At 26.9% G+C, this 26,179-nt stretch overlaps 11 protein-coding genes across 11 annotated transcripts; 5 read left to right on the top strand and 6 right to left on the bottom strand.

Moving 5' to 3' along the window:
* Nucleotides 1–405: 405 nt before the first annotated feature.
* T551_00306 (uncharacterized protein) lies at nucleotides 406–2,498 on the bottom strand (the record flags this gene model as incomplete). The annotated part of the gene is made up of 6 exons (XM_018372573.1): nucleotides 2,091–2,498; nucleotides 1,588–2,046; nucleotides 1,290–1,540; nucleotides 967–1,245; nucleotides 550–921; nucleotides 406–504 (listed from the first exon to the last, which is right to left on the bottom strand). The coding sequence occupies exons 1-6, from the start codon at nucleotides 2,479–2,481 to the stop codon at nucleotides 406–408; spliced, it is 1,851 nt and encodes a 616-aa protein (XP_018231513.1). The 5' UTR covers nucleotides 2,482–2,498.
* Nucleotides 2,499–2,565: 67 nt separating this feature from the next.
* Nucleotides 2,566–4,283, top strand: T551_00305 (uncharacterized protein; the record flags this gene model as incomplete). Its single annotated transcript, XM_018372572.1, has 6 exons — nucleotides 2,566–2,676; nucleotides 2,722–3,063; nucleotides 3,109–3,162; nucleotides 3,209–3,891; nucleotides 3,929–4,142; nucleotides 4,188–4,283. 6 exons carry the CDS (start codon nucleotides 2,566–2,568, stop codon nucleotides 4,281–4,283), a joined length of 1,500 nt encoding a protein of 499 aa, XP_018231512.1.
* Nucleotides 4,284–4,376: 93 nt separating this feature from the next.
* T551_00304 (uncharacterized protein) lies at nucleotides 4,377–7,875 on the bottom strand (the record flags this gene model as incomplete). The annotated part of the gene is made up of 9 exons (XM_018372571.1): nucleotides 4,377–4,570; nucleotides 4,612–4,730; nucleotides 4,773–5,284; nucleotides 5,333–5,397; nucleotides 5,446–5,680; nucleotides 5,755–6,656; nucleotides 6,701–6,894; nucleotides 6,937–7,805; nucleotides 7,852–7,875. 9 exons carry the CDS (start codon nucleotides 7,873–7,875, stop codon nucleotides 4,377–4,379), a joined length of 3,114 nt encoding a protein of 1,037 aa, XP_018231511.1.
* A 129-nt stretch (nucleotides 7,876–8,004) lies between these two features.
* On the top strand, nucleotides 8,005–8,783 carry T551_00303 (uncharacterized protein; the record flags this gene model as incomplete). The annotated part of the gene is made up of 6 exons (XM_018372570.1): nucleotides 8,005–8,069; nucleotides 8,115–8,169; nucleotides 8,211–8,283; nucleotides 8,326–8,471; nucleotides 8,513–8,593; nucleotides 8,640–8,783. 6 exons carry the CDS (start codon nucleotides 8,005–8,007, stop codon nucleotides 8,781–8,783), a joined length of 564 nt encoding a protein of 187 aa, XP_018231510.1.
* Nucleotides 8,784–9,018: 235 nt separating this feature from the next.
* T551_00302 (uncharacterized protein) lies at nucleotides 9,019–14,088 on the bottom strand (the record flags this gene model as incomplete). Its single annotated transcript, XM_018372569.1, has 14 exons — nucleotides 9,019–9,085; nucleotides 9,131–9,349; nucleotides 9,397–9,779; nucleotides 9,822–10,042; nucleotides 10,089–10,298; nucleotides 10,343–11,556; nucleotides 11,603–11,665; nucleotides 11,708–12,446; nucleotides 12,489–12,903; nucleotides 12,953–13,424; nucleotides 13,469–13,646; nucleotides 13,696–13,755; nucleotides 13,806–13,881; nucleotides 13,927–14,088. 14 exons carry the CDS (start codon nucleotides 14,086–14,088, stop codon nucleotides 9,019–9,021), a joined length of 4,479 nt encoding a protein of 1,492 aa, XP_018231509.1.
* Nucleotides 14,089–15,317: 1,229 nt separating this feature from the next.
* On the bottom strand, nucleotides 15,318–17,445 carry T551_00301 (uncharacterized protein; the record flags this gene model as incomplete). The annotated part of the gene is made up of 11 exons (XM_018372568.1): nucleotides 15,318–15,558; nucleotides 15,603–15,763; nucleotides 15,806–16,021; nucleotides 16,065–16,586; nucleotides 16,632–16,692; nucleotides 16,743–16,911; nucleotides 16,954–17,021; nucleotides 17,064–17,130; nucleotides 17,176–17,230; nucleotides 17,274–17,351; nucleotides 17,395–17,445. 11 exons carry the CDS (start codon nucleotides 17,443–17,445, stop codon nucleotides 15,318–15,320), a joined length of 1,689 nt encoding a protein of 562 aa, XP_018231508.1.
* A 169-nt stretch (nucleotides 17,446–17,614) lies between these two features.
* T551_00300 (uncharacterized protein) lies at nucleotides 17,615–18,184 on the top strand (the record flags this gene model as incomplete). The annotated part of the gene is made up of 2 exons (XM_018372567.1): nucleotides 17,615–18,065; nucleotides 18,108–18,184. The coding sequence occupies 2 exons, from the start codon at nucleotides 17,615–17,617 to the stop codon at nucleotides 18,182–18,184; spliced, it is 528 nt and encodes a 175-aa protein (XP_018231507.1).
* Nucleotides 18,185–19,086: 902 nt separating this feature from the next.
* Nucleotides 19,087–19,547, bottom strand: T551_00299 (uncharacterized protein; the record flags this gene model as incomplete). Its single annotated transcript, XM_018372566.1, has 3 exons — nucleotides 19,087–19,237; nucleotides 19,315–19,445; nucleotides 19,494–19,547. The coding sequence occupies 3 exons, from the start codon at nucleotides 19,545–19,547 to the stop codon at nucleotides 19,087–19,089; spliced, it is 336 nt and encodes a 111-aa protein (XP_018231506.1).
* A 43-nt stretch (nucleotides 19,548–19,590) lies between these two features.
* T551_00298 (uncharacterized protein) lies at nucleotides 19,591–22,610 on the top strand (the record flags this gene model as incomplete). The annotated part of the gene is made up of 13 exons (XM_018372565.1): nucleotides 19,591–19,595; nucleotides 19,657–19,835; nucleotides 19,892–20,057; nucleotides 20,102–20,243; nucleotides 20,297–20,470; nucleotides 20,514–20,690; nucleotides 20,736–20,894; nucleotides 20,962–21,243; nucleotides 21,293–21,850; nucleotides 21,891–22,035; nucleotides 22,079–22,171; nucleotides 22,216–22,457; nucleotides 22,506–22,610. 13 exons carry the CDS (start codon nucleotides 19,591–19,593, stop codon nucleotides 22,608–22,610), a joined length of 2,427 nt encoding a protein of 808 aa, XP_018231505.1.
* Nucleotides 22,611–22,989: 379 nt separating this feature from the next.
* T551_00297 (uncharacterized protein) lies at nucleotides 22,990–23,894 on the top strand (the record flags this gene model as incomplete). The annotated part of the gene is made up of 2 exons (XM_018372564.1): nucleotides 22,990–23,337; nucleotides 23,388–23,894. The coding sequence occupies 2 exons, from the start codon at nucleotides 22,990–22,992 to the stop codon at nucleotides 23,892–23,894; spliced, it is 855 nt and encodes a 284-aa protein (XP_018231504.1).
* Nucleotides 23,895–24,112: 218 nt separating this feature from the next.
* Nucleotides 24,113–25,355, bottom strand: T551_00296 (uncharacterized protein; the record flags this gene model as incomplete). The annotated part of the gene is made up of 7 exons (XM_018372563.1): nucleotides 24,113–24,248; nucleotides 24,294–24,453; nucleotides 24,497–24,582; nucleotides 24,630–24,676; nucleotides 24,720–24,848; nucleotides 24,890–25,173; nucleotides 25,220–25,355. 7 exons carry the CDS (start codon nucleotides 25,353–25,355, stop codon nucleotides 24,113–24,115), a joined length of 978 nt encoding a protein of 325 aa, XP_018231503.1.
* Nucleotides 25,356–26,179: the final 824 nt, after the last annotated feature.

Raw genomic sequence — 26,179 nt, 5'->3', positions numbered from 1 at the left:
GAAATAGGAATAAAGTATTCCTTTATGTTATTTTTATATTAATTTAATAAAATTTGGAAAAATATTTATATTATAGCTTGCTTATCGTAATCAACGATAAGTATTTCATATAAATTATATAAAAAAATATGGAAATAAATAAAAAATTATACATTTTTAAATGATAGATTAGATGATTGGAACCCATTTTTCTATAATTTATTTATTATTTTTTAGGTTTTTTACTTCTAAGAAATAATTTTTATAATCTATGCGCTGACTTTTTTATAAGTATTTCTATATAGTTTTTGGGCCTATGTTTTTTGGCTTCTGTTTCTCTTTTAGTATTTATAAATGATGTATTTTAATGTGTTATAAATATTTTAAACTTATATAAAAATATTGATTTTTAAATGCATTTTATCTTTATGTATAAAACCATGTTCTTGGTAATCTTGACTTTATTTCTTTTTCATGCTTTATAAGGTTTTTACTTTTTTGTAATTCCATTTCTGCTTGAAGTAACTAAGAAAAAATATTAGAAATAACTATTTAAAAATGATATATTACTTCTTTTTCTTCTTTTTCTTCCTTCAAAACATTTTGCACTGCATTTTCTAAGTTTTGTAATTTAGTATTATAAGTATTTATTAAATTAGGAGGAAAAGTTCTGTTTCGTATTATATTACCGTGTTTCTCTGCAATTTTTGTAGCCATTTTCATTATTCTTCTGTCTCCTTCTCCTATTAAAGTAACAGCGACTCCATCACACCCTCCGCGTGCTGTACGACCAATTCTATGAAGATATATATTGAACGAGCTAGGTGCTTCATAATTAATTATATATTTTACACCTTTTATATCAAGGCCACGAGACGCTAAATCGGTTGCGAGTAAGAAGTTTGTTCTTCCTCGTCTAAATAATTCTAATGATTCGATTCTCTGTTTTTTATAAATTATACAATAAATATTATAATTTATAATAACCTGTTCCTGTGATAAATTTCCATGTAATTCTCGAGCATTTAAATGTAATAAACCAAAAATTATTCTTATTTTATGAGCAAATGATTTGCTATCAAAAAATATTATTGTTTTTGTTTTAAAAACATCAGAGCAAAGATAAAGCAGTATAGCCGTACGAAGATGCTCTTTGTGTGATCTAATACGTATAAATTCTTGAATGAGAGATTTTACTGTAGAATTTTTTGGATCAACAAATAATCGGACAGGTTTATTAAGTGAAAGTCTAATGAGTTGATCAACCTTATTAAAAATTTTAGTAAATTCTTAAATTTAAGTTTTTTTACTTTATCTGTCATTGTTGCAGAAAATAAGATAGTTTGCCTAGATTTTGGGCATATTTTTATTATTTCATTTAACTCATCTTGAAATCCTTCATCAAGTATCCTATCTGCTTCATCAATGACTATAATTTCTATACTATTTGGGGAAAATCCATATGAATTTCTAACATGATCAATAAATCTTCCAGGTGTAGCAATAACAATGTCTGGTCGCTTTCGTAGCTCAGCTTCTTGAATTTTTAAAGATAATCCTCCTATAAAAAATTGAGTAATTATCAATAGTTTTAACATTTTAATGCACCAGTACATATACATGTTTTGATGTCAGTATATGTTGCCAACTTTTTTGTTACATTGTAACACTGAATAGCTAATTCTCTTGTTGGGCAAAGAATAAGTACTCTCGTAACTGCAATCTTTTTTGGCCGATAAAGTAATCTTTCAAGAACAGGTATTACAAATGCTGCTGTTTTTCCACTCCCTGTTACAGCACTTCCTACTATGTCCTTCCCCAAAAGTGCTATTGGGATTGCTTTTGATTGAATAGTTGTTGGTTTATCAAAGCCAATTGATTCAAGTGCTTTTAAAATAGGGCGTGATAAATTAAGCTGTGAAAATGATAAAACATGTTCTTGCATATTTATGTCATTTTTCTCAAAAAAACGTTTCTTTTTCTTTATTTCTTCTATAGTCTCTTCTTCTGTCATTTCTGAATCTGAATATGAAAGCTGTTCATTTTCTGATGCTTCATTGAAAGATTCTACATTATTTTTATTAAAAAGATACAACTTTTTTGATTATTACCTAGATTTTCATCTTTTTTAAATTCACATGCACTATCTTCCTCATTTTCATTTGAAAACTCTTCCTGTTTTTGTGTTTCATTGCTTTTATCTTTAGTTTTGATCGATTGTCTTTGAATAATTTTTTCAATATTTACTCCTCTTTTGTATGAACGTGCAACAATATCTTCTTTTTCTATATCATAATCTTCATAATCTGCTGAATCTTGGTATCCTTCTTCTTCTACATGAAATATAAATGATGGATTTATTTTTTCTGCTTTTTTGATTTTATTTAAATAAAAATCTGAATTTTTTTCTGTAAATTCAGAATCAGGATAATCAGAGACCCTTTCTTCATCTGATTCAACTGAATCAGATGAAGAAAGGGTCATTATAAACTCTGTTTTCATGTAATTTTGGATTTTTATAGGTCTATGAAATATCGACGTATGATATCCAACGTCAACTTTTTAATATTTTATATCAGGGCTTAAATGGCAAATAAAAAAGCAGATATTGCAGATGATTTTGATATTCCTATTGTTATTATTGAAGATTCTCCAGAATGTGAAAAATTGTATTCAATTTCTTCAAAAAAAAGTGAAGTAATGTTTTTATATATTATTTAATTTATATTTATTAAAAAATAGAAAAAGAAAGGCAATTGTTATGAAAAAGACACGTCTTCAGTTATGGGAAATGATTCTCAAATTGACTTAGAAAGAATAAAATCAGATGAAAATGAACAGTCGATTATTGATATTTCTTCATCTTCAATTAGTTTTACAGATGAACACGATGAAATAAGAAATTTAGATTCTGAAGATGCTGTTGAGGAAGAAATCCTAGATTCAAAACGCTATTCACCTCATACATCATCTATTTTATCTACAGTAGATGAGTTTTTATTAAATATAATGAAATCAACATCAGCAATGGACTCGGAAGCTTGCCCAGAGTATTTAGGCACTTCCAGTAATTCAAAGTCAAAGGTGTATTTGTTTTTTCAAATTTATGGCATTTCTAATTTTCTAAAGAATAATTACGATCCAAAAAATGTTACAATAATTGATCAAAAAGTGTTAAAAAATGTAGGTTTATTTAGAAATATTGGATTTATTTTTTTAACAAGAATAGACACGAAAAAATTTTGAAAAAAAACGACTATCTGCTTTAAGAAATGTAAATAAACTTAAATCTAAAAAAGAATGTATAAAAGAGATAATTGTTGATATAGATAAAAATATTTTATCCTCTCCTTTAGGTTCTATATTATCTGATCTTTTGAAGAAATCTGAATGTGAATTTAATGAATGGTCAAGCCCAATTCCAAATTTAATATTTTGGAAAAGGAAAGTTGTTGCAGAATATGATGAGAAACTTGGTTATTTTGTTCCTATTCCAGAAGTCATTCGACCAGAACAACATGTTCTTATTTATATGAAGGCTTCTGAATTATTGAAAATTGAATCCGATTCTTCTATGGATGAATTGATTCAACGATTAATGAAAGAATTTCCAAAGTCAAAAATATTATTTATGATTGAATCTATTGATGCTTTGTTAAAAAAGATTAAAAATGATAGAAATCGACGTTATGCTGATGTTATAAGAGCTAATATAGAACTAAATAATTTAGAAAAAAATAATTTGGAAACTATTTTAATGCCGTCAGAAGAGATTGATGAAAAAATAGAAAATATGATGCTTCGTTTGCAATTAGTACATAATACTTTTATTGTAAATACTTCAAGCGTAGAGAATAGTGCAGAATGGATCTATGTTCTTACAGGTGATATTTCAACTATACCTTACAAGTTGTACTTTTTTTAACTATTTTGTTCTAAATTTTTATAGAAAAATGAAATTACAGTTGTCATCATCTTTTTGTATGGAATCTGGACAAATAAAAACAGGTGTTGATCCTAAAGATACATATTTTAAGCTACTTCAAATGATTTATAAAGTAACACCACAAATAGCTAATGTTATAATTGAAAAATATCCTAAGATATCGTATTTAGTTTCTGCTTTTCGTGAAAACGGGCCAGAAGCTTTATCGAATTTAATGGTTAATATTTTAATTTCTTAATAAATCTATATTGAATTTTTTTAGATTGGAAATTTAATGAAACGTAAAATTGGACCAGTTCTATCAAAAAGAATATTTCATGCATTTATGACTTCAGACAGCACTGCATATGTTATTTAGGACAATATTTTAATTTTTAAGTATATCTAAAAATAATAATTTAATATTATTTTACAAAATGTATTAAATATTTTTTTTAATATCTATAAATTACTAGATTGTTTCATCACTGCTTATGTCCTGCGGGAGCTTTATTAAGGGGGAATGAGTCATTTCTTGGTTATTTTCTGTAATTTCTAAATCTACAAAAATTCTAAATTCTCTTTCAATCATAGTATTATAGAGTTTTGTTAACTCTTCTGAATTAAACTGTGATCGTAAATCCTTAAATGCAAAAAACATGAGATCTATAGCTATTTAGTGGGAAAAAATTATAGATACAAATTACTTTTTGACCATGGACAATCTCTAATCGCTCTATAAAAAATTGCTTTTCCTTTATCTAATGTTCCGTACTGTATTTCGAATTGAATATATAATCTCCATATTATTAAATCGGATCTTGTTCTAAAAATATGTAAGAAATTATAATTAATATAGAGATTTTACGCTTGATTTTCTACTGCTCTTTCAAATAAATTTCTTATTGGATACATGTTAATTTTATAAGGATTAATATATAGTTCTGCCCAGATTGCAGAAAGGAAAACAATAAAAGAAGGTTCTTCGGCTTTAAATATATTTTTTTCAAAATAATGATAAATTTTTGTTTTGAGTAATGATTTTGCTTCTACCCATAAAAATATTGACAAAAATATACAATTGTTAGGAAATTTAGATAACGCATTTTCTACTCTATTTTGAATAATTGAAATTTTAAATGTTTTAACTGTTTGTGAAGAATAATAAAGTAATTTCAGTTCTGAAATTAAAAGTTGCTCATATTCAATAGAATCTGAATTAGTATAATCATTAAAATCATTTTTTGCTTGACAATATACTTTTAATGCACTGTCTAGTGATTTAACTAAATAAATTAGCAATGCATAACATTCTGTATATAAACGGAGCATTTTATAATTTTTAAAAGATAAAGCCAATCTATTTAAATGTTGAAAAGACTATAAAATAAGTTTTTTAAAAAAAAAAAGAATTTAAACTAGAGATACCTTTTGAGCTTTTAATAATATAGAATTTGAGTATGTTTTTCCATTATTAGACAATATAGTTTTAACTTGAATATATTTTACACAGATATATAATTTAAGATATGCTAACTTACTGTTTACTTCATTCTCTACCATAGAAATAAGTATTTTTATTGAATTGTTAATTTCATTATTTTTCATTTCTATTTCTGCCCATAATTTATAAGCGACAACATAATCATGAAATTTTTCAGTATGATCTGGTTTAATATTTTCTAATACATTTAAGAAAATTTTTCTCGTTTCTTGTATATTTCCATTAAGATATTCTAGTTGAGCATATGCACACCATAATTTTATATTTGATGGCTTTTTTTTGAGAATAGATTTAGCTAATTTTCGAACACTAAAAATTATTAATTAATTTTAATAAATTATTAAACTTGCTCTGATGGAGAATAATAGTTTTGAAATAAAAGATGCAATATTGAAAATGTATCATCATTTACTATATTTTCTAATTGTTCAAAATATCTTTTTATAAAATCTTTTTGAAATTCTTCAAAATTAAAATTTTGATACCAGGTTTTATCTATTGAAAAAAGAGTATCGATAGTTATTGGCCAGTTTTTTAATTTAAATTGTATAGGGTTTCCTGAACGTTTTAGTATATAATTAGAATTAGTAGTATTTTCGTTAGATAATTCGGATGATCTATAATTGTTTAACCAGAGCCAATCGAATGAATTAATGAATGAAAAATCATGTACAAATGAATCCAAAAGAAGTGGGTCACTAGATGTTTTGTTCATTCTATATAGTGAGAATCCTAAAAAGTGAAGAGAAAAATAAATTAAATTTAAACGTATTTTATCCGATGTAAAAAAGTATAGTAATTGTTCGATATCAGAAAATAAAATTACTGAATATGGGTCATTTTTGTCACTTGTATCAGTCGACTTTTTTGGATTCATCGACAAACTTTTATATATTTCTTGTTTACACCATAAAACATATTTATCTTCAATGTTTTCGTATATATTTTCATCATTAGAAAATAAGATAGAATCGTTTTTAGGTAAAATTATATTTTGAGAAGTATTATAATAGTTTTTCCATCCTTTGGCTTCATTTTCTCCAAATCTAGGAGTTTCCATTTCCCAAAACTCTTCAAATTCTCGTAAATAATCAGTGTAGCAAGTATCATATGAAAATGTATCTGGTCTAAAAAAATTAAATTCAATTAATGCTTGAATAGAAGCAATAGAATTTTCTGCATATCCTGCTTCTTTCATATAAAACCATAAACGAACAAGAATATATAATATGATTTTTTCTATATTTTCTGTTTTTTTAATAATAATAATAATAAAAAAATATTTATAATACCTTTTTTTAAAGGGCATTTTTCGTTTTTTGATGCTTCTTTAAGAGTCTGAAGGCTATTTTGAAATCTTTCGAGGCATTTATTATATGCGAAAGATATTGAATTGGTTTGAAAAAAATTTAAGTATTTTTTCCAAAGAGATAAACTTAAGGTTTTTTTCAAAATTTCATCCCATTTAGCTTCTACTTTTTTAGGCCTAATAAAATCAGCTTATTTTACTTCTTTTGAAAAAAATTACTCCCAAATTAAAGTTATTATAGAAATATATTTTAAAAGAAGATCTTCGTTATCAGGAGAATATGATAATGCCTTTTCTAATATTTTAACTTTAACATCACCAATAGATATTTTTTCTGCCTTAGAATTTTTATTTTGATCCATCTGCAATGCTTTATCTTGCTTATCAACTAATTCTAACCATAATTTATAATCCAATGGTGATGCTTCGATTTTTTTCGAAAGCTCTTTTATTTCTAATTGAGGATCACCCTCTTTCCATATGTTCAATGTATCTTGTGCATCATTTATTATTTGAGTAGAGTCAGAGTCTACGTAGTTTAAATTTATTTCTGAATTCTTTGTGATAGTAGTATCCGAAGTTTTTATATCAAAAGGAATATAGTTTTCTTGGTCTTTTATTTCGTTGAAGAGTAAAGATTTTTCATTTCCTTCTTCTGATTCAATGTTTTGATCTGGTACTAAAATAATCTCTTTCTGATATTTATTGTAGTTTAAAAATGAAAATAAAACAATTTCATTAGGATTTTCTGGACAAACACGCAATCTTATGTGTTCTTCACATCCAATAACACGCCCATCTCCTGATCTTCGATAGTATGGTATAGAATACCGATCATTCTTGCCATATATTACATTATTAATATCTCCCGACAAATCACTAATAAAAAGTTTGTTTTTTTCTGTTTTTGTCTTTTTATGTTTTGTTTCATAAAGATTAATTTCATTATTCTCATCTTCACTGAATAATTCCTTATGTTTTAACTCATCTAATAATATCCGTTTCTCGTACTTTTTACGTAGAACATCCTGTGCCTTTCGTAGATGTGCTTTAAAACTACTAAACTTGGGTATTTTTTTTGATTCATCCTATTCTACTAATAAATCTTTGAAATACAACCCGTTTTATTTATACTTTGTTTTCTTTTATTTGATTCATCAAATCTTAATATAATTTATGACTTTTATAGGTTTTTAAAGAATTCTTTGTAGTTCTCACTTTGCCGAAAACCACGTAGTTAAAGTATCAGAAATATATTTGTAAAAAGGCTTTATATCTTTAAGAAATATGGGTCTTCATACAATTATAAAAAAGCAAAAGCGAAAAGAAAAAGAAATTCGTATTTTGATGCTGTAAACCTGTATTTTTGTATAAATATTCTGAAACTAACAATTAAGTGGCTTAGATAACGCTGGAAAATCAACAATTGTAAAGAAAATATCTGGAGAAGATGTCTTTTTTGCTGTTATTTTATACTTGTTAACGTATATAAGGTTATGACAATTTCGCCGACCGTTGGGTTTAATATTAAAACGCTAATATGGGGCCCTTTTAAGTTGAATATTTGTAATTAAAACATAAATTTGAATTTTTATTAAGAAAAACTAGGGGATATAGGAGGTCAAAGGGTTTTAAGAGGATATTGGAGAAATTACTTTGAATATACAGATGCAATTGTCTGGACAGTGGATCTAACTGATCGTATAAGACTTAGTGAAGGATGTAGTGCTTTAAAGCAATTATTAAAAGAAGATGTATGTTTTATGTTAAAATTTGGAATAATTGATTATTTTAGAGGCTTCTTGGAACAATTTTATTAATTTTAGGGAATAAATGTGATATTGAGTCAGCAATGGAGATCGAAGAGCTGAAATTAGTAAGTTGAAAATGATAAAATATAATGTATGTTAAAGGGAATGAAGTATCTTGAAGTGGAGAAAATTACATCTCATAAATATAATGTTTTTAAAATATCAGCAATGTCAGGAATAATGGTATATGAAGCATTTAAATGGCTTATTGAAGAAATAGAAAATAAAAAATATAGAATGTTAAGTTGGAAATAAACTGAATATATATTATAATATATAAAATAAATAAATAAATAGATAAATAGATAAATAAATAAATAACTGTATATTCTGATATATATTAAATAAAATTAAAATTACCTTTATTCCCTAATTCAATGGTTTTTGTTTTGGATTAAAGTTTTGCATTAGTTACTGTTATTATGAATATCATAGTAAGTGGCTTTACTAGAACCCATGCGCATTTAGATAAATAAACTGGAAAATTGTTTTAACTGTCATGAGCTCTTGATACGTTAACTTCTTGTTCACGAATAATAAATTTATCTAGTATTTTTCTAAATAGGGTTAATTATGTTTAGAAAACATGTAATATTTATTACGTTTTTTTCGTTAACCATGATGATAAAATTTTTCCGCGCTGCTTTTCTCCTGTTTTAGATCTGGGGAAATCGCCTTTAGCAGTAAATACAATAATGTCTACTATAATTTGATGTTCGCTTAAAATTGTATTTACAACTACAGGAACTATAGATGGTGTATGTGCTTTATGATCGACTTCAATAAGTATGATAACTGAGCCACCTGCTTGAAATATAGCACTAGATTTGATGTTAAATATGCTATTCCAAAAAAAAAAGTTACTAACCTTCCACCTGGTGTAATATTTTTGTGACATCTTTCAACAGATGACTCAATGTCTACTGGGAAATAAAGTAACCCATCAATTTCAAATGTATTCCCAATACTTCCTAAAACGAACAATGACTGCACTTCAATAAGTAGTCCTCCTGGCCCTAATGGTCTTTGTATGTTGTATAAAAATCCTAAGTCGCCTGTACGAACATAAACATCGTTTGGATTGCCTTTTGCTAGAACTCCTTGGAATCTTTCTATATCTGTTTTATCTTTTGATCCATAAAATGATTTAACATTCGCTTCCGATGAGACCCAAATTTCTCCATATTCCCCAACACAACACAATTCGCATGTTTCCGGATTAACAATAGCGATATGGGTAGATACAGGAATCTTTTATTAGTCAATTATAATATTTCAAACGGCAAACAATACCATCCCAGAATCATACAAAAGAAGTGATAAAGGGTCTTGAGTCATATCAACAGTTTCAACAATTCCCCGTCGTAAGCTTTTAATATTTAAATATAAATGTACAGGCTCTATAGACATGTATGATCTTGTTGTTATCATGGGGTTTAAAGCACTGGAATATACATTATTTAAAGAGTTAGGATCCAGTATTGATTTTGAAATATTGTTTTTTAATCTTTGAGCTAGTAATCATAAATATTAATACATATAATTAAAGGGTATGCTTACAATAATCAAATTGGGGTCGGTTATTGAAAGGTATCATTAAATTCTTTAATTCATGCAAACATATACCTTTTTCTTGGGTAACTGATAATGCATATTCTAAAGCCTCAGGGGGTATATATGTATCTCTTATCTTAAATTTGGAAATAGAGCGAAACAAAACCATAGGATTATTAGTGAAATCTTTTGGCGACACTAGATATGTAACTGCTCCTAAAGTACTATTAAGCATTATATAAAATATATAATAGAATTACCAATAAAGATTCCCAAGACGTATGAATGAATAAACCCTATTCCTGTTGCACCATGTACAGATCCTAGAACGGGATAAGAACTAGACATCTGGCATGTTTCTTTTTGAATTTTGCAGCAAGACATAATAGTATCATGTCCTAATTCTACTGCTGTATATCGTTGATCTGAAGACCAATATAACCATACTAAAGCGGGAATTTTCGGTGCTACAGAATCATGATCTAACAAAAACCCTGAATCTACGCATCCTTGTGTTTGTTTGGGCGACTTTGTTATATTTACTATATTAGGAAGAACTACTTTCATTGTAGATGAATAATGTTTGATGTTATAAGAAACATGTTTGCTTTTAAGTAATGAATATGCTTCATTATCAACAAGAATAGCTTTGATTCTAAAATCTGAAACTACACCTAGAATAGAAGGAATATCTTCTGAAAGTCGAGATGTATCGAATAGAGGTATTGGAATTGCAACAACTCCTAGACAGAAACATGCATGTACTGTATATAAAAAATTTTCAGGTTGTGTACACATCAAAATAGAATGATCTCCTGATTGAAGTTTAACTTTAAATCTAAGATAATTTGCAATATCCGCTATTTTAAAATCTAAATCTTCCCATGTAACTGTTTTTTCATCTTTGAGTTTATTATTAACTATACAAAGAGCTATTTCATTGCTTTGACATGCTGCTCTCCATTGTAAAATGTCAACTATACTTCTAAAATCAAGCAAATTCACTAAAGTTTTATCATCTATTGACAATGTTCGCTCATCTTTGACACTATACTGTTTTTTTTCTGAAAATAATAACTCTTGACGTTTTTGTGTCGCTATTTCTGACCAGATACCTCCAATAGGATCTTCACCAACAGGTAAATTAAGTATTACTTTTTTAACTGAAAATTTAATATAATTACATGGTAATGTGCCCTGTTCAAACTGTTTCCTGCAAAGCATGTTGCTGATTTCTTTATGTCCATTTTTAATTAGTCTTGGTAACCTATTCGAAGAAGCTATCATTACGCAATACACATTGATATTGTGTACTTCTACAAGTGACTCTTTGCATTTTTCCGAAATAGAATCTAATAAAAGATTATTTGAAGTAGATAGCTGTCCTAATGAATCCATAGGAATAAGTGATGGTGGTAATTCGAGAACAACAATAGGAAGATACTCATTGTTAATAGAAATATCAAATAATGAGCTTTAAATGTTATTATTATATGAAATGTATATATATATGTATATACCAGTCAAATACATGGGGAACTTTTCTCATAATAGTTTGAACTAAATGAGAAACATAATGATATCTAGAGAATGTTAATCTCAATATATTTGTATAATATTAATACCCATATTCCACTGAGTCTTGTCCATTCCCTGTCTGTTCAATTCGTTGACGAAGTCTGTCTTCATATAATCCAAGCACTAATATACGACCATCAATTATAGCACCAAGTAACCCAGTTCTTAAGAACTCTTGATCATACGCTACTGGCTTTAAAGTTTCTGTGTCAATTACATAAGCTTTAGCATGAAATATAGCATCTGTATCTTCTTGTAAATCCCAAAACCCTCCACTTAAACTAGGGCTATCAACCCAAATTTCTCCAACAACATTTGGACCACAGAATGTTAACAATTCAGGATCTACAATTGCTATTGTAGCATCTACTAATGGATACCAGAATGTTCCAAATCGGGCTGTAGTTGAATTTTCTGAATCTTCTTTTATACCTCTTTCCTCCGTAATTAATGATATTTTATTAGTTTTCAAAGCTTCTTTATCTAGCAATATTTGAGTTAATTCATTTTTTGCAGGTATATTGAAAGTATTTGAAGAATCCGCAAACATTTGTTCTTGTCTACCAAGCCAATCCCTTGCTGAAATAATCATACCCCCATGTTCTGGGAGACAAAGTATAGGTGATATAATATCACGCCCTCCTGAATTTCCGAGAGGTTTTAACCATCTATCTGAAAATATTTCATGAAATTCCGAATCAATAGAGATACAGTCTATTAAACAAAGACGGATACTAGAAAAATCAATAGGATATTTTCTTGCAAATTTACGAGTTGTCATTGGATCTTATTATTGTTAATAGAAATTTTAAAAAGAAAAAAAATTACCATCCTGATAATTGAATGTTACTGTTTTTAGTCCAGGATAATCTGCAAGAATTATAGTAGCTTTATATTTAGTGATAAGAGTTGCCCAGAGACCAGGAACAAGAATAGCTCTCTGAGGACACCAGACAGTTGTATCTCCGTTATAAATAGAAAATAAAATACTAAAAATTAGCCCTATTGTTTGTCTTGGATCCAAATATGTGATAATAACTTGGTCATTTCTGATTGGTACATGTTTTTTGGAATTTTTTTTTGAATTATGATTTTTTTTTGTACTTTTAGGGACAGTTGAAACAATAGCGTTTAAACATGTCATTTGATTCATAATGGCACGATGAGATAAAACTACTCCACGGAGTTCTCCAACTGGTGAGCGTGAATATTCAATATAAGCTAAATCATCTGTTCTTAAAGGCTAAATAAATTTAAGACTTAAAAAATATAAAAATTGAGGATAAACATACAGGAATATCTTCATCTTTTTTAGGGTAGAATCCTCCAATGTTATCTGTTGTCCATGTTTCTATATTAGGGGGCCATTGAAATTCTTTATTTACTAGATCCTTTTGGAAATTTTTTAAGGTTGCTTGAGTAGTTAAGATAATCCGACATTGTGTTAACGTTAGGATTTCATTTAACTCTTCAATATTATCGTGATTATTGATAGGAACTGCAACCATTCCCGCAATAAAACATCCAAATAAAGAAATCGTAAAGTCAATAATTTCAGAAGTTTCATATACAAGGGCTATTCTATCTCCTTGAAGCAGCTCAGGTTTGTTTCTAATCATAAGTGCTATTTTTTCTGCATGTGATGTAAGTTTACTATATGTTATTTTGGTTACTTCTTTTGTTTTATCATTAGCGACAATCAAAACTTTTTTCCTTGGCCACTCCCTGTTTCTATAACGTAAAACAGATGCGATATCATCGAATCTATTGGTTTTAATTGGTATATAGATAAATTAATAAATCTTTACCTAGTCATTAGGATACTCGGATTATATTGATCATAAACTGAAAACGGTATACCCCTAGGCTTAAAAGGCAGTTGCTGTTTTCCCGCTTGTTCCGCCCATATTGATGAATATTTCTCCTCCGAAATACAACTGATTTGATCATATGATAAAGAGCCACTTCTGTAACGGTATGGACTTGCTATATTTATAAAATTACAATCCGAATAATAAATTTTAAAGTTTCTTACAATATACATGGTTATATGGATGTTCATCTTTTGGTTTTAAATTAACACCGTTTTTGTTATCTAGTAATTTAAATAAGATTGCTGAACAACTATTCTCTTTAAACCTTTACCTTTAGTAATAAGACTCTGGCTTTTATTTGCATTTTCGTTTCCTTGAAAGATTCCGTTACTTGCATTCCCATGTTCCTGAAAAATATTTAATATAAATACTGATATTTGTTTATTTTTTACTTCATTTGGCCTTCCATATTCTTCATATTTTGCTAATATTTTTTTTTTTCTTTTTTCATAACCTTTTTGCGTTATTTCTCCATCTTCAAATTCTTTTTTTAGTGTTTCAAGTTGCTCAAAAACGATCTGAGGTATCTGTAGTTGGCCCACTAATTCTGTCATCAGGAGCCCTTCTTAAAGTAAATATAAAATATCTATCTTTTAATTGATATTTTATATATTATAAAGAATATTTATGATATTTTAAATATTTTCGTTTTTTTAATTTTTATCGCACTAAGAATATTTGAATATTAAAGGAGAAAAAAATATATTTTATTGATTAAAAAAATTAATATTTATTTCAAAATCATGTTTTTATGATTTTTAATAGATACTTTATATTGAAAATGCTTATATTTTATAAATTTAATTTTTTTGGAAAGATACTAATATTTTATTAGATCATCTAATATAATATTTTGTAAGTATATACAATAAATATATATTGAATATTTTAAATACTCTTAGCTGTGTTAAAAAGTATGAAAAAATTCTGTTTTGATAAAAATATTTTGTATAAGTTTGAAGCACTCCTTTATGTCTGTATTTTATTTAACTAAATTATGTGTTATGTGCTCATGGTTTATTGTTTTAATGTTTCTAAAGAGGTTTTAAAGTTTATTATTTTGATCTTATTGTAATCTAAATTTAAAATATAAAAGACTGTTTTTTAAAAAGTATATCCGCTGAAACAAGTGATATTAAATTATTAGCTTATTAAGTTTTTAATTTATTTAAATTTGATTAATGGCTATATAGTTTCTTATTATTTAATTTTAACAATTTTAACAATTTTAATAATTTTAATAATTTTAATAATTTTGATTTTAATTTTTAACTGAAATTTTTAATCGTTCTTTTAAATAAAAAAAAAAATAAAAAATATATATAATTGCTTTTAATTTTTAAATAAGCATGTTTAAAGAAATATTGAATATTTCTGAACTTTTAAGTATATCTTGATAAATATGTCTTTATATTTTTATAAATATTTTTTATATGGGATTAATATATGAAATTAATGTTTTTTTTTTTTGAAAAAAATAATATTAATAAAAAAAAGAGTCATTTTCTAACATATAAATAAGAAAAAAGATATTGTGAAGAGTTTAAGATAAATTTAGATATAATAATTAAATAGATTGTAGATATATTTTTATGAATATATAAAATATCTAAATTTTTAGTAATACTATTTAGGTGATTAGTAGCAAAAGATGTGTCTATTATAATTATAAATAAAGTATTTATAAACAAAATATCTTTTTACCGTTTTAAATGAAACGTATTAAAAGAATATATTAAAATTAAAAAATAATTAGAGTTAATATTTGAGCTAGATTTTAAGTTTAATTTATTGTAGTATTAGATGAATAAATTTCTTCATTGCTACAAAGTATTGAAAGCTTTTCTATTTCTTCTTCACAAGTTTTTAAAAGATTAATAGAAGGATACATAAAGTGTTTTATTTTTGGTAGTAAATTTGGTAGTTCTGAGTTAGGGTATATTGCATTATGAGAAATTGCTTGATTAAGACGATATATTGCCATATTATGTATATATTTTGATTCTAATAAATTTGTTTTTTGACTATATAAAAGTTAACAATATTATAAATTTTAAGTTTTTAATACATATATGTATCTGAAACAGTATTAGATAAATCCATTTTAGTAACATATTTTTCCATTAGACTATCAATATTTTCAATAGAAGAATTTGTTTCTATATTAGAAATTTGGTATTTTTTCATAGATGGAAACTTGAAATTTCTACAATCTTCAGCAAAAGGTAACTTAAACGTAAATAAAAACTAGATAATAAAAATAATACTTACAGGAAGCTCTATTAAACACTCAAATTCATTTTCAATAGATGGTGCTATCATGATCATTTCAGGACATTTATCTGTTTTTGTAACAATTTTTGCTAATGCTAAAGTATTAGTTTTTAACATTCCATGTATTAAAGAAGACAATGAAATTTTTGAATTTAAATTCGTTTTAGCTGGAACAATTATATTTGATTCTCCTATGGCCATAAACCGAGGGAACTGCCAGTTAATTTTATACACTATAAATATAGAAATTACTTACTGATTTGTTTTTTATAAATCCTAGTATTGTTAATTGAATATTTGTTTTGTATTTTAATTCATCAACTATAATACTAGTTGGAATTATTGTTTTTCCATAAACATATCCTAATTCAAGATCTTCTTTAGATATTTCTTTTTCTGAGCCATTTTCTTCTATCTTATAGTTTTTTGTAGTTAAAATTTCACTGAAATATTCATTTTTATTATCATTATTTGAATTAGTACTTGTCTGTGTTAATTGCTCAGTATAATTAGTAGGTTTAGGTGATTTTTTTAAAACATTATATCTATGTGCACTAGGCATTTTTGCTAATCTAGTACGAGGATACCTTTGAATCATAATTTCAACAACATCAGGATAATTTTGAGGGTCTCCTATAGTTAATGTTCCATTAAATAATGATACAGGATGAACTTTTCTAAAATTAGATGTATTAAGAGAATTTATAACTTCAATCATTGAAGCAAAAGTTCCATTGCAAATATTTGCAAACTTTAAGAGTTCTTTTTCATTATTCATCTATAGTAAATATTAATAATTTTATCTTATAGTGTATATAAGTACTTTTATAATGCTTTTGAAATCTTCTTTATACCCATATGAATAACTGTCAAAGTCAATGCCACTATTTTTGTTAATTTATTTCTAGAATGGATGTTACTTTGAATATTTTACAAAATTGAAATATTTATAGACATATGTTTAACTTGGTATGCAATTTTTTCCGAGTCTGAAAAATCCATATATGACATTCCATTTGTAATAAGTATAAGATTTTTAATATATTTGAGATTTCCACAGTATTTTGATATCAGATCAATGCCAATAATTATACCTGAAATAGCTGAAGAATTAATACTAAAAAGTTATATATAATAGATTTCACCATCACCAATATTCGTATTGCTAGGGACTAATTGCTTTTTTAATTCTTTTATTTGTTTTATTGTGATTCTAAATAGAATTATAAAGAATTAAAAAATCTAATTTTTGTACTGTTGAATAGGACATAAAACAGAAATATTTTTATAAAATTCATCATCTTCCATGTCATTGTTCGTTTCTGTTTTTTATATAAAGAACTATTATTCATATTTTTCTATCAAACCATTTGTTTTAAACCCAATCACCCCTACACAATCTGTTTTTCGCCCAGAAAATATCTTTTATACTAAAAAATAGCCATGAATACATGTATATACATACTTTTGACGAAATTTTATCCCAAAAATAACTAAGTGCCCATTCAAGATCACATTGTTCTCGTCCTTCTTGAAAATCGCCCTTTTATTTATTAACTATATATTTAATAGGCACAAAAATATACCATTTGATGTCCTAAATCAATAACAAATACAGTTACTTCTTTATTAGCCATATTTTTGTATTTTTTGTCAAAAATACTAGTTTTTTTAAATAATCTTAATCTATAAATATTTTGTTAAATTCATTAAGTACTTATAGCAATTAACGACATTTGTATATTCAGATAATTTTAGATAAAAGAATAGAAAAAAATATATGTTTTTTCATAAAAACAGTGGAAAATGTCAGAAAAGATTTTAGATGAAAAAATAGAAGTAAAATATTTTAAAGAACTTCATACAAAAATATCTAAAGAATCTCCGTTTTATATTTCTATGTTAAGAGGATTGGATAAAGATACATCTGATTATGTTAAAAGATATAGTGACAAGTATAAGCCAGCGCCAAAAACATCACAGTCTTTATTTTGTCTGAGGTTAGAGTCATGTTTTTTTCCAGAAGAACTTTTTAATGTATTTTTGAATGAATATAAAGATCAGCCATGTAAAAAACGAAAAATGTTAGATCCTTATGTTTTTATGCAATTTCCTCAAGACTTATCTATGGTATCTGATGAGGAAATGCAAAATTCTCATGATCAAGGTTCAGATACAGTAGATGATCATGAAAGTAGGAAAGAAGGAAATGATCAGGAAGATGATTTTGGAGATGACGATAACAATGATTATGGAGGTTTAAAGTTGCTTTATTTTTATATTTTATTTAAAAAATTAGATAACTATTTTGATCCAGGAGATGAAGATTATGAAGATGGTACATTTTTTAGAGATAATATTGATGATTATCTTTAAGTAAAATTCAAAATTAATTTAAATTTTACAAAAATACTCTTTGAATATTCATTCAATATTTAATGTCAATAATAATGAAAACATTTATATATAAAAAAATACATTTTTCATCAACATATAATAAATTGATTGTTAGTAAAATAAATAAAACAATAAATTTAATTTTATTATGTTTTACTAAATCTATAAGGGGTTATATTTAAACGGATATTTTATTAAATCTTTAGTCAATATGTATAAGAAATAGTAAATTAATAATTTATTTTAATGTAATTTTAAAATACAATTGTTTGTATTTTTTGAATTAGATTATTTATATTATTTATGTTTTTTAATATTTTCTAATGGGTTTTTGTTTTAAAATATTTAATTTTATTATTATATTTACCATCGATATAAAATTTAATTTGTTATATATACATATATTTATTTATTTAAAAAGTTCCAGAATTGTTTTTTGATAAGTTATTTTTTAATATTTAAGGCTATTTATGATTAATTTGAATGCTGAGTTTTGCAAAGCTAGGTGTTATTATGTACTATTTCTAAATTAAAATATTGTCCTGTATTCAAAAAATCAAAAGATATGTATAAAATTATACATATTTTTATAAATTGGTTAATTTTTTATAAAATATTAATTCATTTCGTTTTGTAAAAAAGTCCATATAAATATGGTATAGTTACTAAATATCACATAATTTCATCAATGTCTCTATAATTTGAAGTAATATGTTAAGAAGTATTTTTTCAAAATCTTAAATGTTAATAAATTTTAAATTCTGAATATCTGTTCTTGACAATCCTAAAAAATGATTTTTTACGAAATCAAGATTTAATACAAGGATAAAAACTACTATAAAATAAATGAATTTTTCTAAATTATTTAACTTTATCTGGACTTAAGAACGAAGATTTTTCTCTTTTTCAAGAAGATCTTTTGCTTGATTTACTTTACTTGCTATGTATGGGCTTCCTCCTCTATCCGGATGATTCAAAAGCATAATTTTCCTGTGTGCATCCTTTAATTTAGATCTAGACAGTGTAGATTCACTGGAATCATATTAGTACTCATAAAAATTTTTTCAAAGGAAAAAGCATAGTTTGCCCTTTTTACCCAAAAAACTTACTTTAAAGACAAAATCAAAAATGCTTCTTTAATAGACATCTCTTTATCAAATCCCCCTTTATAAATATTTTGGAAAGATGATCCTCTTGGAAGCAGCTTGTATCTCTGAAATGCCCGCAGCCCCAAACCTGTCTAAAACCGTCAATTTTTCACCTTTTTTTTTCATTTAAAAAGTATTACCAGTGTTGCAACTGCTGCTATGCTTATAGATCCAATAAGAATGCCTATTGACATTACTAATTACCTTTTTTTAAACTTTTTTTTTTTTTTTAAAATTATGACGTTGAACATCGATAAAAAATAAGAAACGCTCGATTAACCTCTGTTAAGCACATCTCATAAGTGCTGACCAGTTTTTAGTAGAAATGACCACGTTAAAGCAGTTTATTAAGTCAGTTCGAGCATCAAAAACAGCTGCTGATGAACGGGCAATTATTCAGAAAGAATCTGCAGCGATTCGTGCGTCTTTTCGTGAAGAATCTAACAATCATTATCATCGTCGAAATAATCTGTCAAAATTGCGTAAGTTGATGGTTTATAGTGGGAGTTTTCTGGAAATAATTGACATGTTTTACAAGTTTATCTGTATATACTTGGAGAATGTACTCATTTTGGGCAAATTGAATGTCTTAGATTATTAGCAAGCCCAAAATTTGCAGACAAACGTCTCGGATATCTTGGAGCAATGCTTTTGTTAGATGAAAACCAAGAAGTGTTGATGCTGGTGACAAATTCTCTTAAGAAGTTGAATTCAAAGGCTATATTATCGTTTTTATTAATATATAAAGTGATCTGAATCATCCCAATCCATATATTGTTGGAATGGCACTTTGTACATTAGGAAATATTTCATCACCGGAGACTGCACGAGATTTGTTTTCAGAAATTGAAAAATTAATGAATTCTACGAATTCATATATTCGTAAAAAAGTATGTAGGGGTATTAATAGTGTTTATTATGGTAACATGTTTTTTCCGAATAGGCAGCATTATGTGCTATGAAAATTATACGAAAAGTTCCTGATTTGCAAGAAAATTTTATAGAGCGTTCGAAATCTCTTTTGAATGATAAAAATCATGGTGTTTTGTTGTGTACATTAACCCTTATTATTGATATGTGTACTCGTAATCCAAATATTATAAAATATTATCGCCCGGTAAGATTTTATTTTTATAAGGCCAATATTAACTTAATTGTAGCTTACTCCTCATATTTTGAGGTATTTGAAATTACTCATCAGCTCTGGATTTTCCATTGAACATGATGTTTCGGGAATTGCTGATCCATTTTTGCAAATAAAATTTTTAAGGCTGTTAAGGGTTTTAGGACATGGGGATACAGGAATTACTGAACAAATAAGTGATGTATTAACACAAGTAAATATTTTTTCGTAATATTGTATATCGGATTAAAACCATTAGATTGCTACTAATACTGAGTCTTCAAAAAACGTTGGTAATTCTATTTTATATGAAACAGTTCTTACTATTTTGGGAATTGAGGCAAATAAAGGTTTACGGGTTCTTGGTGTTAATATTCTTGGTAAATTTTTATCAGATAACGATAATAATATAAGGAAAGTTTTGAATTTTTTTTTAAATATTTAATATTGTATTCAGATATGTTGCATTAAATACACTTAACAAGGTTATTTCTATAGAACCAGCTGCTGTACAAAGACATAGAAACACAGTGTTAAAATGTCTTCGTGATCCTGATATATCAATACGTAGAAGAGCTTTAGATTTATCTTTTGCATTAATTAACGAAAGCAATGTTCGAGTATTAGTGAGAGAGATACTAGTGTTTTTAGAAACTTCTGATAATGAATTTAAATTAAATATAACAACCCAAATATCTATTGCAGCTAATAATTTTGCACCAAATAAAAGGTGGCATATTGATACTATGCTCAGAAGCTTAAAACTGGTAATCTTGTTTTTGTTAGACTCGATTTGATATTTATATAATAAAAAAGGCAGGAAATTATATTAAAGAACAAGTATTTTCTAATTTTATTCAACTTGTTATTACCACTCCAGAACTTCAAGCATATACTATTCGAAAACTATTTTTTGCTTTAAAAAAAGATATAACACAAGAAGCTCTTACACTTTCTGGAGTATGGATGATAGGAGAGTATGGCAAACTTCTATTGCAACCATATCAGTCATCTGAAGAAAAAATTAATGGAGATATTAAAGAATCTGACATTATCGAGCTTCTGGAAAATATTTTCAATTCAACATATTGTACTAAAACGGTTATGGAGTATCTTTCAACTGCTTTAATAAAACTTACAGTTCGTATTAAGGATCAATTCCAAATTGAAAAAATTTATGATTTATTAACTAGACATTCAACAGCTTTAGACATAGAAATACAACAAAGATGTATAGAATATGAAAGGCTTTTTCATTTTGATGAGATTCGTAAAGGAGTTTTAGAAAAAATGCCAGTGCCTGCACTCAAAAATGCTAAAATGTTTGATTTTTCTATAGAAAAATCTGAAAATATGGAAAAGGATAATAAAGATGTAAATATTTGTTTATTTAATGTTTATTAATCAGTATTAGCCTTTACTTGATTTTCTTGAGGCTGATTTTTTTTCGAAAAAAGATACAAATGATGTAAATAACAATAAAAGCGCAGTTTTAGATATTTTTAATGCATTGAATATCCAAGAATTCACAGCTCATGAGACGAAAAAAGACGATTCTCGTAATATTTTTTTTTTTTTTAATTTAAATAATTTTTAATATAGATTTTCAATTATTTCAAAATTCTATTTTGTCTACTGAAAATTCCAATTCATCTGCATATAAATTTAATAATAAGGTTGAGAATGATGTTTATAGTATGTCTTTTCTTATTTTCGTTTATTTCCTAATATACAAATAGGTGTATATGAAAAAAATGGACTTAAATTTACCTTACAAATCGATTCATTGGATATTTCAGAAACTTCTACAATAATTATTATTAATAGGTTCAAAAATATTGGTTCTTCTCGTATCTCAGGAATCAGTTTACAAGCAGCAGTAATAAAATCCCAAAAATTAGATATGTATCCTTTGTCAGGAACATTCGTAGATCCCGGTGAAGAGCTTATACAAAAAATGAAAATAACTGCTGCAAAAGAAGTAATTGTGCAAAGTATACATTTTTCTTTACTTAACCAATACCTTTAGTCTTTATTGCGACTTCGTTTTAAAATTTCATATAACTGCTACGGATTAAATGATGTTATCGAACAAATTGATTTTAATCAATTCCCTCGTGATTTACTCTTTTAAGAAAAAATGCATATGTGCTACTATTTATTTGTTTGTATATTCATTCTTTTTCTATTTATCATTAAATATTTATCTTCTTATAATCACGTGCTTTTTGTATTTTAACGTTCGCGCTACATATTAACTACCGTCATTCACGTTAAACTGAAACGTTTATAAAAAGGTATTTTTAGAAGAATAAATTGTGTTTTAATAGTTTGCAGCCTTTTCTTTGTTTTTCTTTTGTCAATCTCTCAGTTAATTTGGATTTCTTATTCGTTTTTATTATTTTTTACGCGTAATCAAATGCGAGGATACCTAAAGAAAACTTAAAGTGTTGATGAATTAGAGTTTATCCGTTGTTTTTTCTATTTTCTAGTGTTTTGTGTTCTTTTGTGATATGCAGACGCTTCAGACTGCATCTTCTCGTCGCGTTCTTTCTGAATTGACTCCTTCAAGAACAAATGTTTTACAACTCTCTTTTCTTAAGCGTAGACGAGCTTCTTCTATTAGTCATGGCACAGAGATATCCCCTCAGAAGGAAGTTCTTTCTGAAAAGCAGCTTAAACGTTTTAAAGAGTCCGATCTTGATTTATCATGTTCAGATTCTGAATCAATTTCTTGTGATTATATTGATACATTATCACCTCATGCTAAACACTATGAAAAACAAGTGGATATGGAACCTAATATTTTGTTGGAAGATGACTGTGCTAATGTACATACTGATTGTGTTTTAAAAAATGAGGTATTGGAAATTCTGATCAGTAATAACCACGTATCTTCTAAACTACGTAGAAATGTAGCGATAAACTTGAGTTACCTGATTCTTATTTTTCATATATTAATAAAAGGATGCTTCTTGAACCATTTTTCATATCAAAAGAGCAAATTAGAAAGGTAGGAGAGTTGCAAAAAGTATATATATTAAAAAAACAGTATGCACATATTTTGAAACTTCGGTTGCGTCTTGCTTATTACAAGCTACAAATTAATCAGCCGCATTCAGAATTCTCGGCGCTTCCTCTTTCTTTAATTCCAAAACGAATCAAAAAAAATTCACCAATAAAAACATCAAAAACAATTTTATCAAAAACAGTTGTATCGGATGCGCAACTTCCTTCGCCTATAAGTTCTCAAACGCATGAAACTGCTTCATTATGTTCATATAGTAATGAATGTCTAGTTCATAATACATTTGATTATTTTAAATACAATATTGAGCTGAAGTCTCCTCCATTGAGTGAAGAACGGTACCACAAAAATATTTTTTCTTCTGAATTTACTAAGGATGTATCTAAATAAACAAAAAATGCTCAAAATGTTCAAAACAATGTTCAAAAAATTGTTAATATTCTGAGTAGTCTATTAGGAATTGTCGATTTTAGGGTCGTCGATTTGAATTTTCCTTTCAAAGATACAGTAATTAGTTCTACTATTTAGATTATAGATTTCGTATATTATATATTAGTATAAAGGATTCTTGTTTTTTCAGAGTAATTGGTCTTGTTTTTTACTGTGAATTAATATAATTTGTCTGAGCTTCTATTCAAAGACCAGCATACACCATACTCTAATTCTTTGATTTCCCAATCTTGGGCTGTTTTTATTTCCCTTTTGTCATTATCTAATATTTCTTTTGTAATAGGATTTTTCTTACTAATATCGTTATTATCATGTTGTCTTTGATGATTTATGACATACGGATTTCCTAACCATTTATCTTTTTCATTAAATATATTTTCAATAATCTCAAAAGAATGAAACGTATCAAAAAGATATGGCATATTAGCTACCATATTATCCTCATACATAAAAAACTCGGGATTTCTTAACTTCTTCAAACTTAAATCATCTAAATGGCCTATATTGTTAAAAAACACTCATGTATTTCTCTAAAATCTTACGCATACTTTTTTCTTGATTCATATTATTATGTTTTGACATCAAGTCTGCAATTCCATAAAACATTTGCTTTTTTTGAGGTGGGTTACTATAAATGCGTTAAAATCAAAAGCTTGATTATATAACAAAATATACATTATATAATTTGTACTCCCTCCAATCTGTTCCATTGAAATACTAATCTAAACTACTAAATATACACAATATGCCGTCAATAACACATACTCTGAGTAATGAATTAACTTTGCTGTTTTGAAGTAAATAACATTCTGTCTCCTTTGACAACCCTGCATATTCTGCAAGATTGATATCAACTTTCCCAAGAACCAATTGATGACTAGCACCGCTCAATTCCTATAAAAAGCTCAATCTATCTTTCTACGGCATAAATACACTGAACTTTCCTGGTTAACCTCAAAAATAATCCAGCTTTCTGACAAATGTTGATGTTTATCAATTTTCATAGAAAGAAAGCATGAAAATTCGTAATTCCAGATAACTTTATGATTTTTAATTGGAACTTTTGGTGATTTTCCACGTGCCCTCATATGTACAGAGTCTTTTAAGTGCCATTTTATAAATACTTGTCCAGATACAAGTGGGACGTTGTTTAAATGATGAATTATCATTTTTACATGGAATTTTGGCCGAGAAGCTGGAATTAACTTTTTAAACACTTCTTTATGCTTTTTTACTAATATTTCCCGTATATATGCATCTCTTACCTCCCCATCTAAAGCCTGGAGCCACTAATGCATACAATGCATTCAACCGAGTCAATCCTGATAAACGGCGTATGCCGTGCAATGGATGTGCACTTCCAGAGTGCATAGATGAATGATATAGTAAACGACGACGCATTTAAGCGTTTTTTCTGCTAATTAAAGCCTTTTGGCTGACCAAAACTTTACCAAAATAATGATGAAATATCGATGAAATATTTGTAATTAAATATCAATTAAATATCGAAAAGGTTTATCGATACTCCGATAAGCTAATTTGCATATATTCTGTTATTTGTAGAGATAATGTGTTTTTGAGCGCATATATTAAGTTTTTGAACGCATATATTAGGTTTTCAAGTGCATATGTTGTGTTTTGCTGTATATATAGCCTATTTTTTACTTATTAACCACTATCTATAGTGTTTGCTTTGTTATCGATATTAATAACGTCTAATTCGTTGGCGTATATATTTAATATAGTGTTTCTATACACTGCTTTATTGCTGTCTGAACAGTGCTTGTAAAGCATGTTATAGAGCCAAATAATGGGTATATGCGCTTTAAACTCCAGAAAAGCCTATTTAGTTGTATATTGGATCTATCTGAGCATATTCACTATATATATGCGTGCTTAAACCTATCTGTTGTTTCCTTTTGCCTGTTTTTTGCATGCATTGTATTGGCTCCACATCAGTGTGTGGTTATATGCAGAGCATATATAAGGCATATGCAAAAATGGATTGAGTAATACATAATATATGTATTGAAAGATATGTATATGCATTAAACAGACTGTATACAGTGTATACTGTTGCATATACAATGCATATTATGCATATAGTACATATTGCAGGAACATACAGTGTATATAATACATAGTATAATGTATACTATGTATATAATGTGTGTATACTGTGTATAGTGTATACGTAGAGGGTATATGTGTAGTGTATGCATAGT

The sequence above is a fragment of the Pneumocystis jirovecii genome (assembly GCF_001477535.1).
Source record: "Pneumocystis jirovecii RU7 chromosome Unknown supercont1.1, whole genome shotgun sequence".
NCBI classification, from domain to species: domain Eukaryota; kingdom Fungi; phylum Ascomycota; class Pneumocystomycetes; order Pneumocystales; family Pneumocystaceae; genus Pneumocystis; species Pneumocystis jirovecii.
Note: the sequence above shows the minus strand (reverse complement) of the source record. Positions and strands in the feature narration are given on the sequence as shown.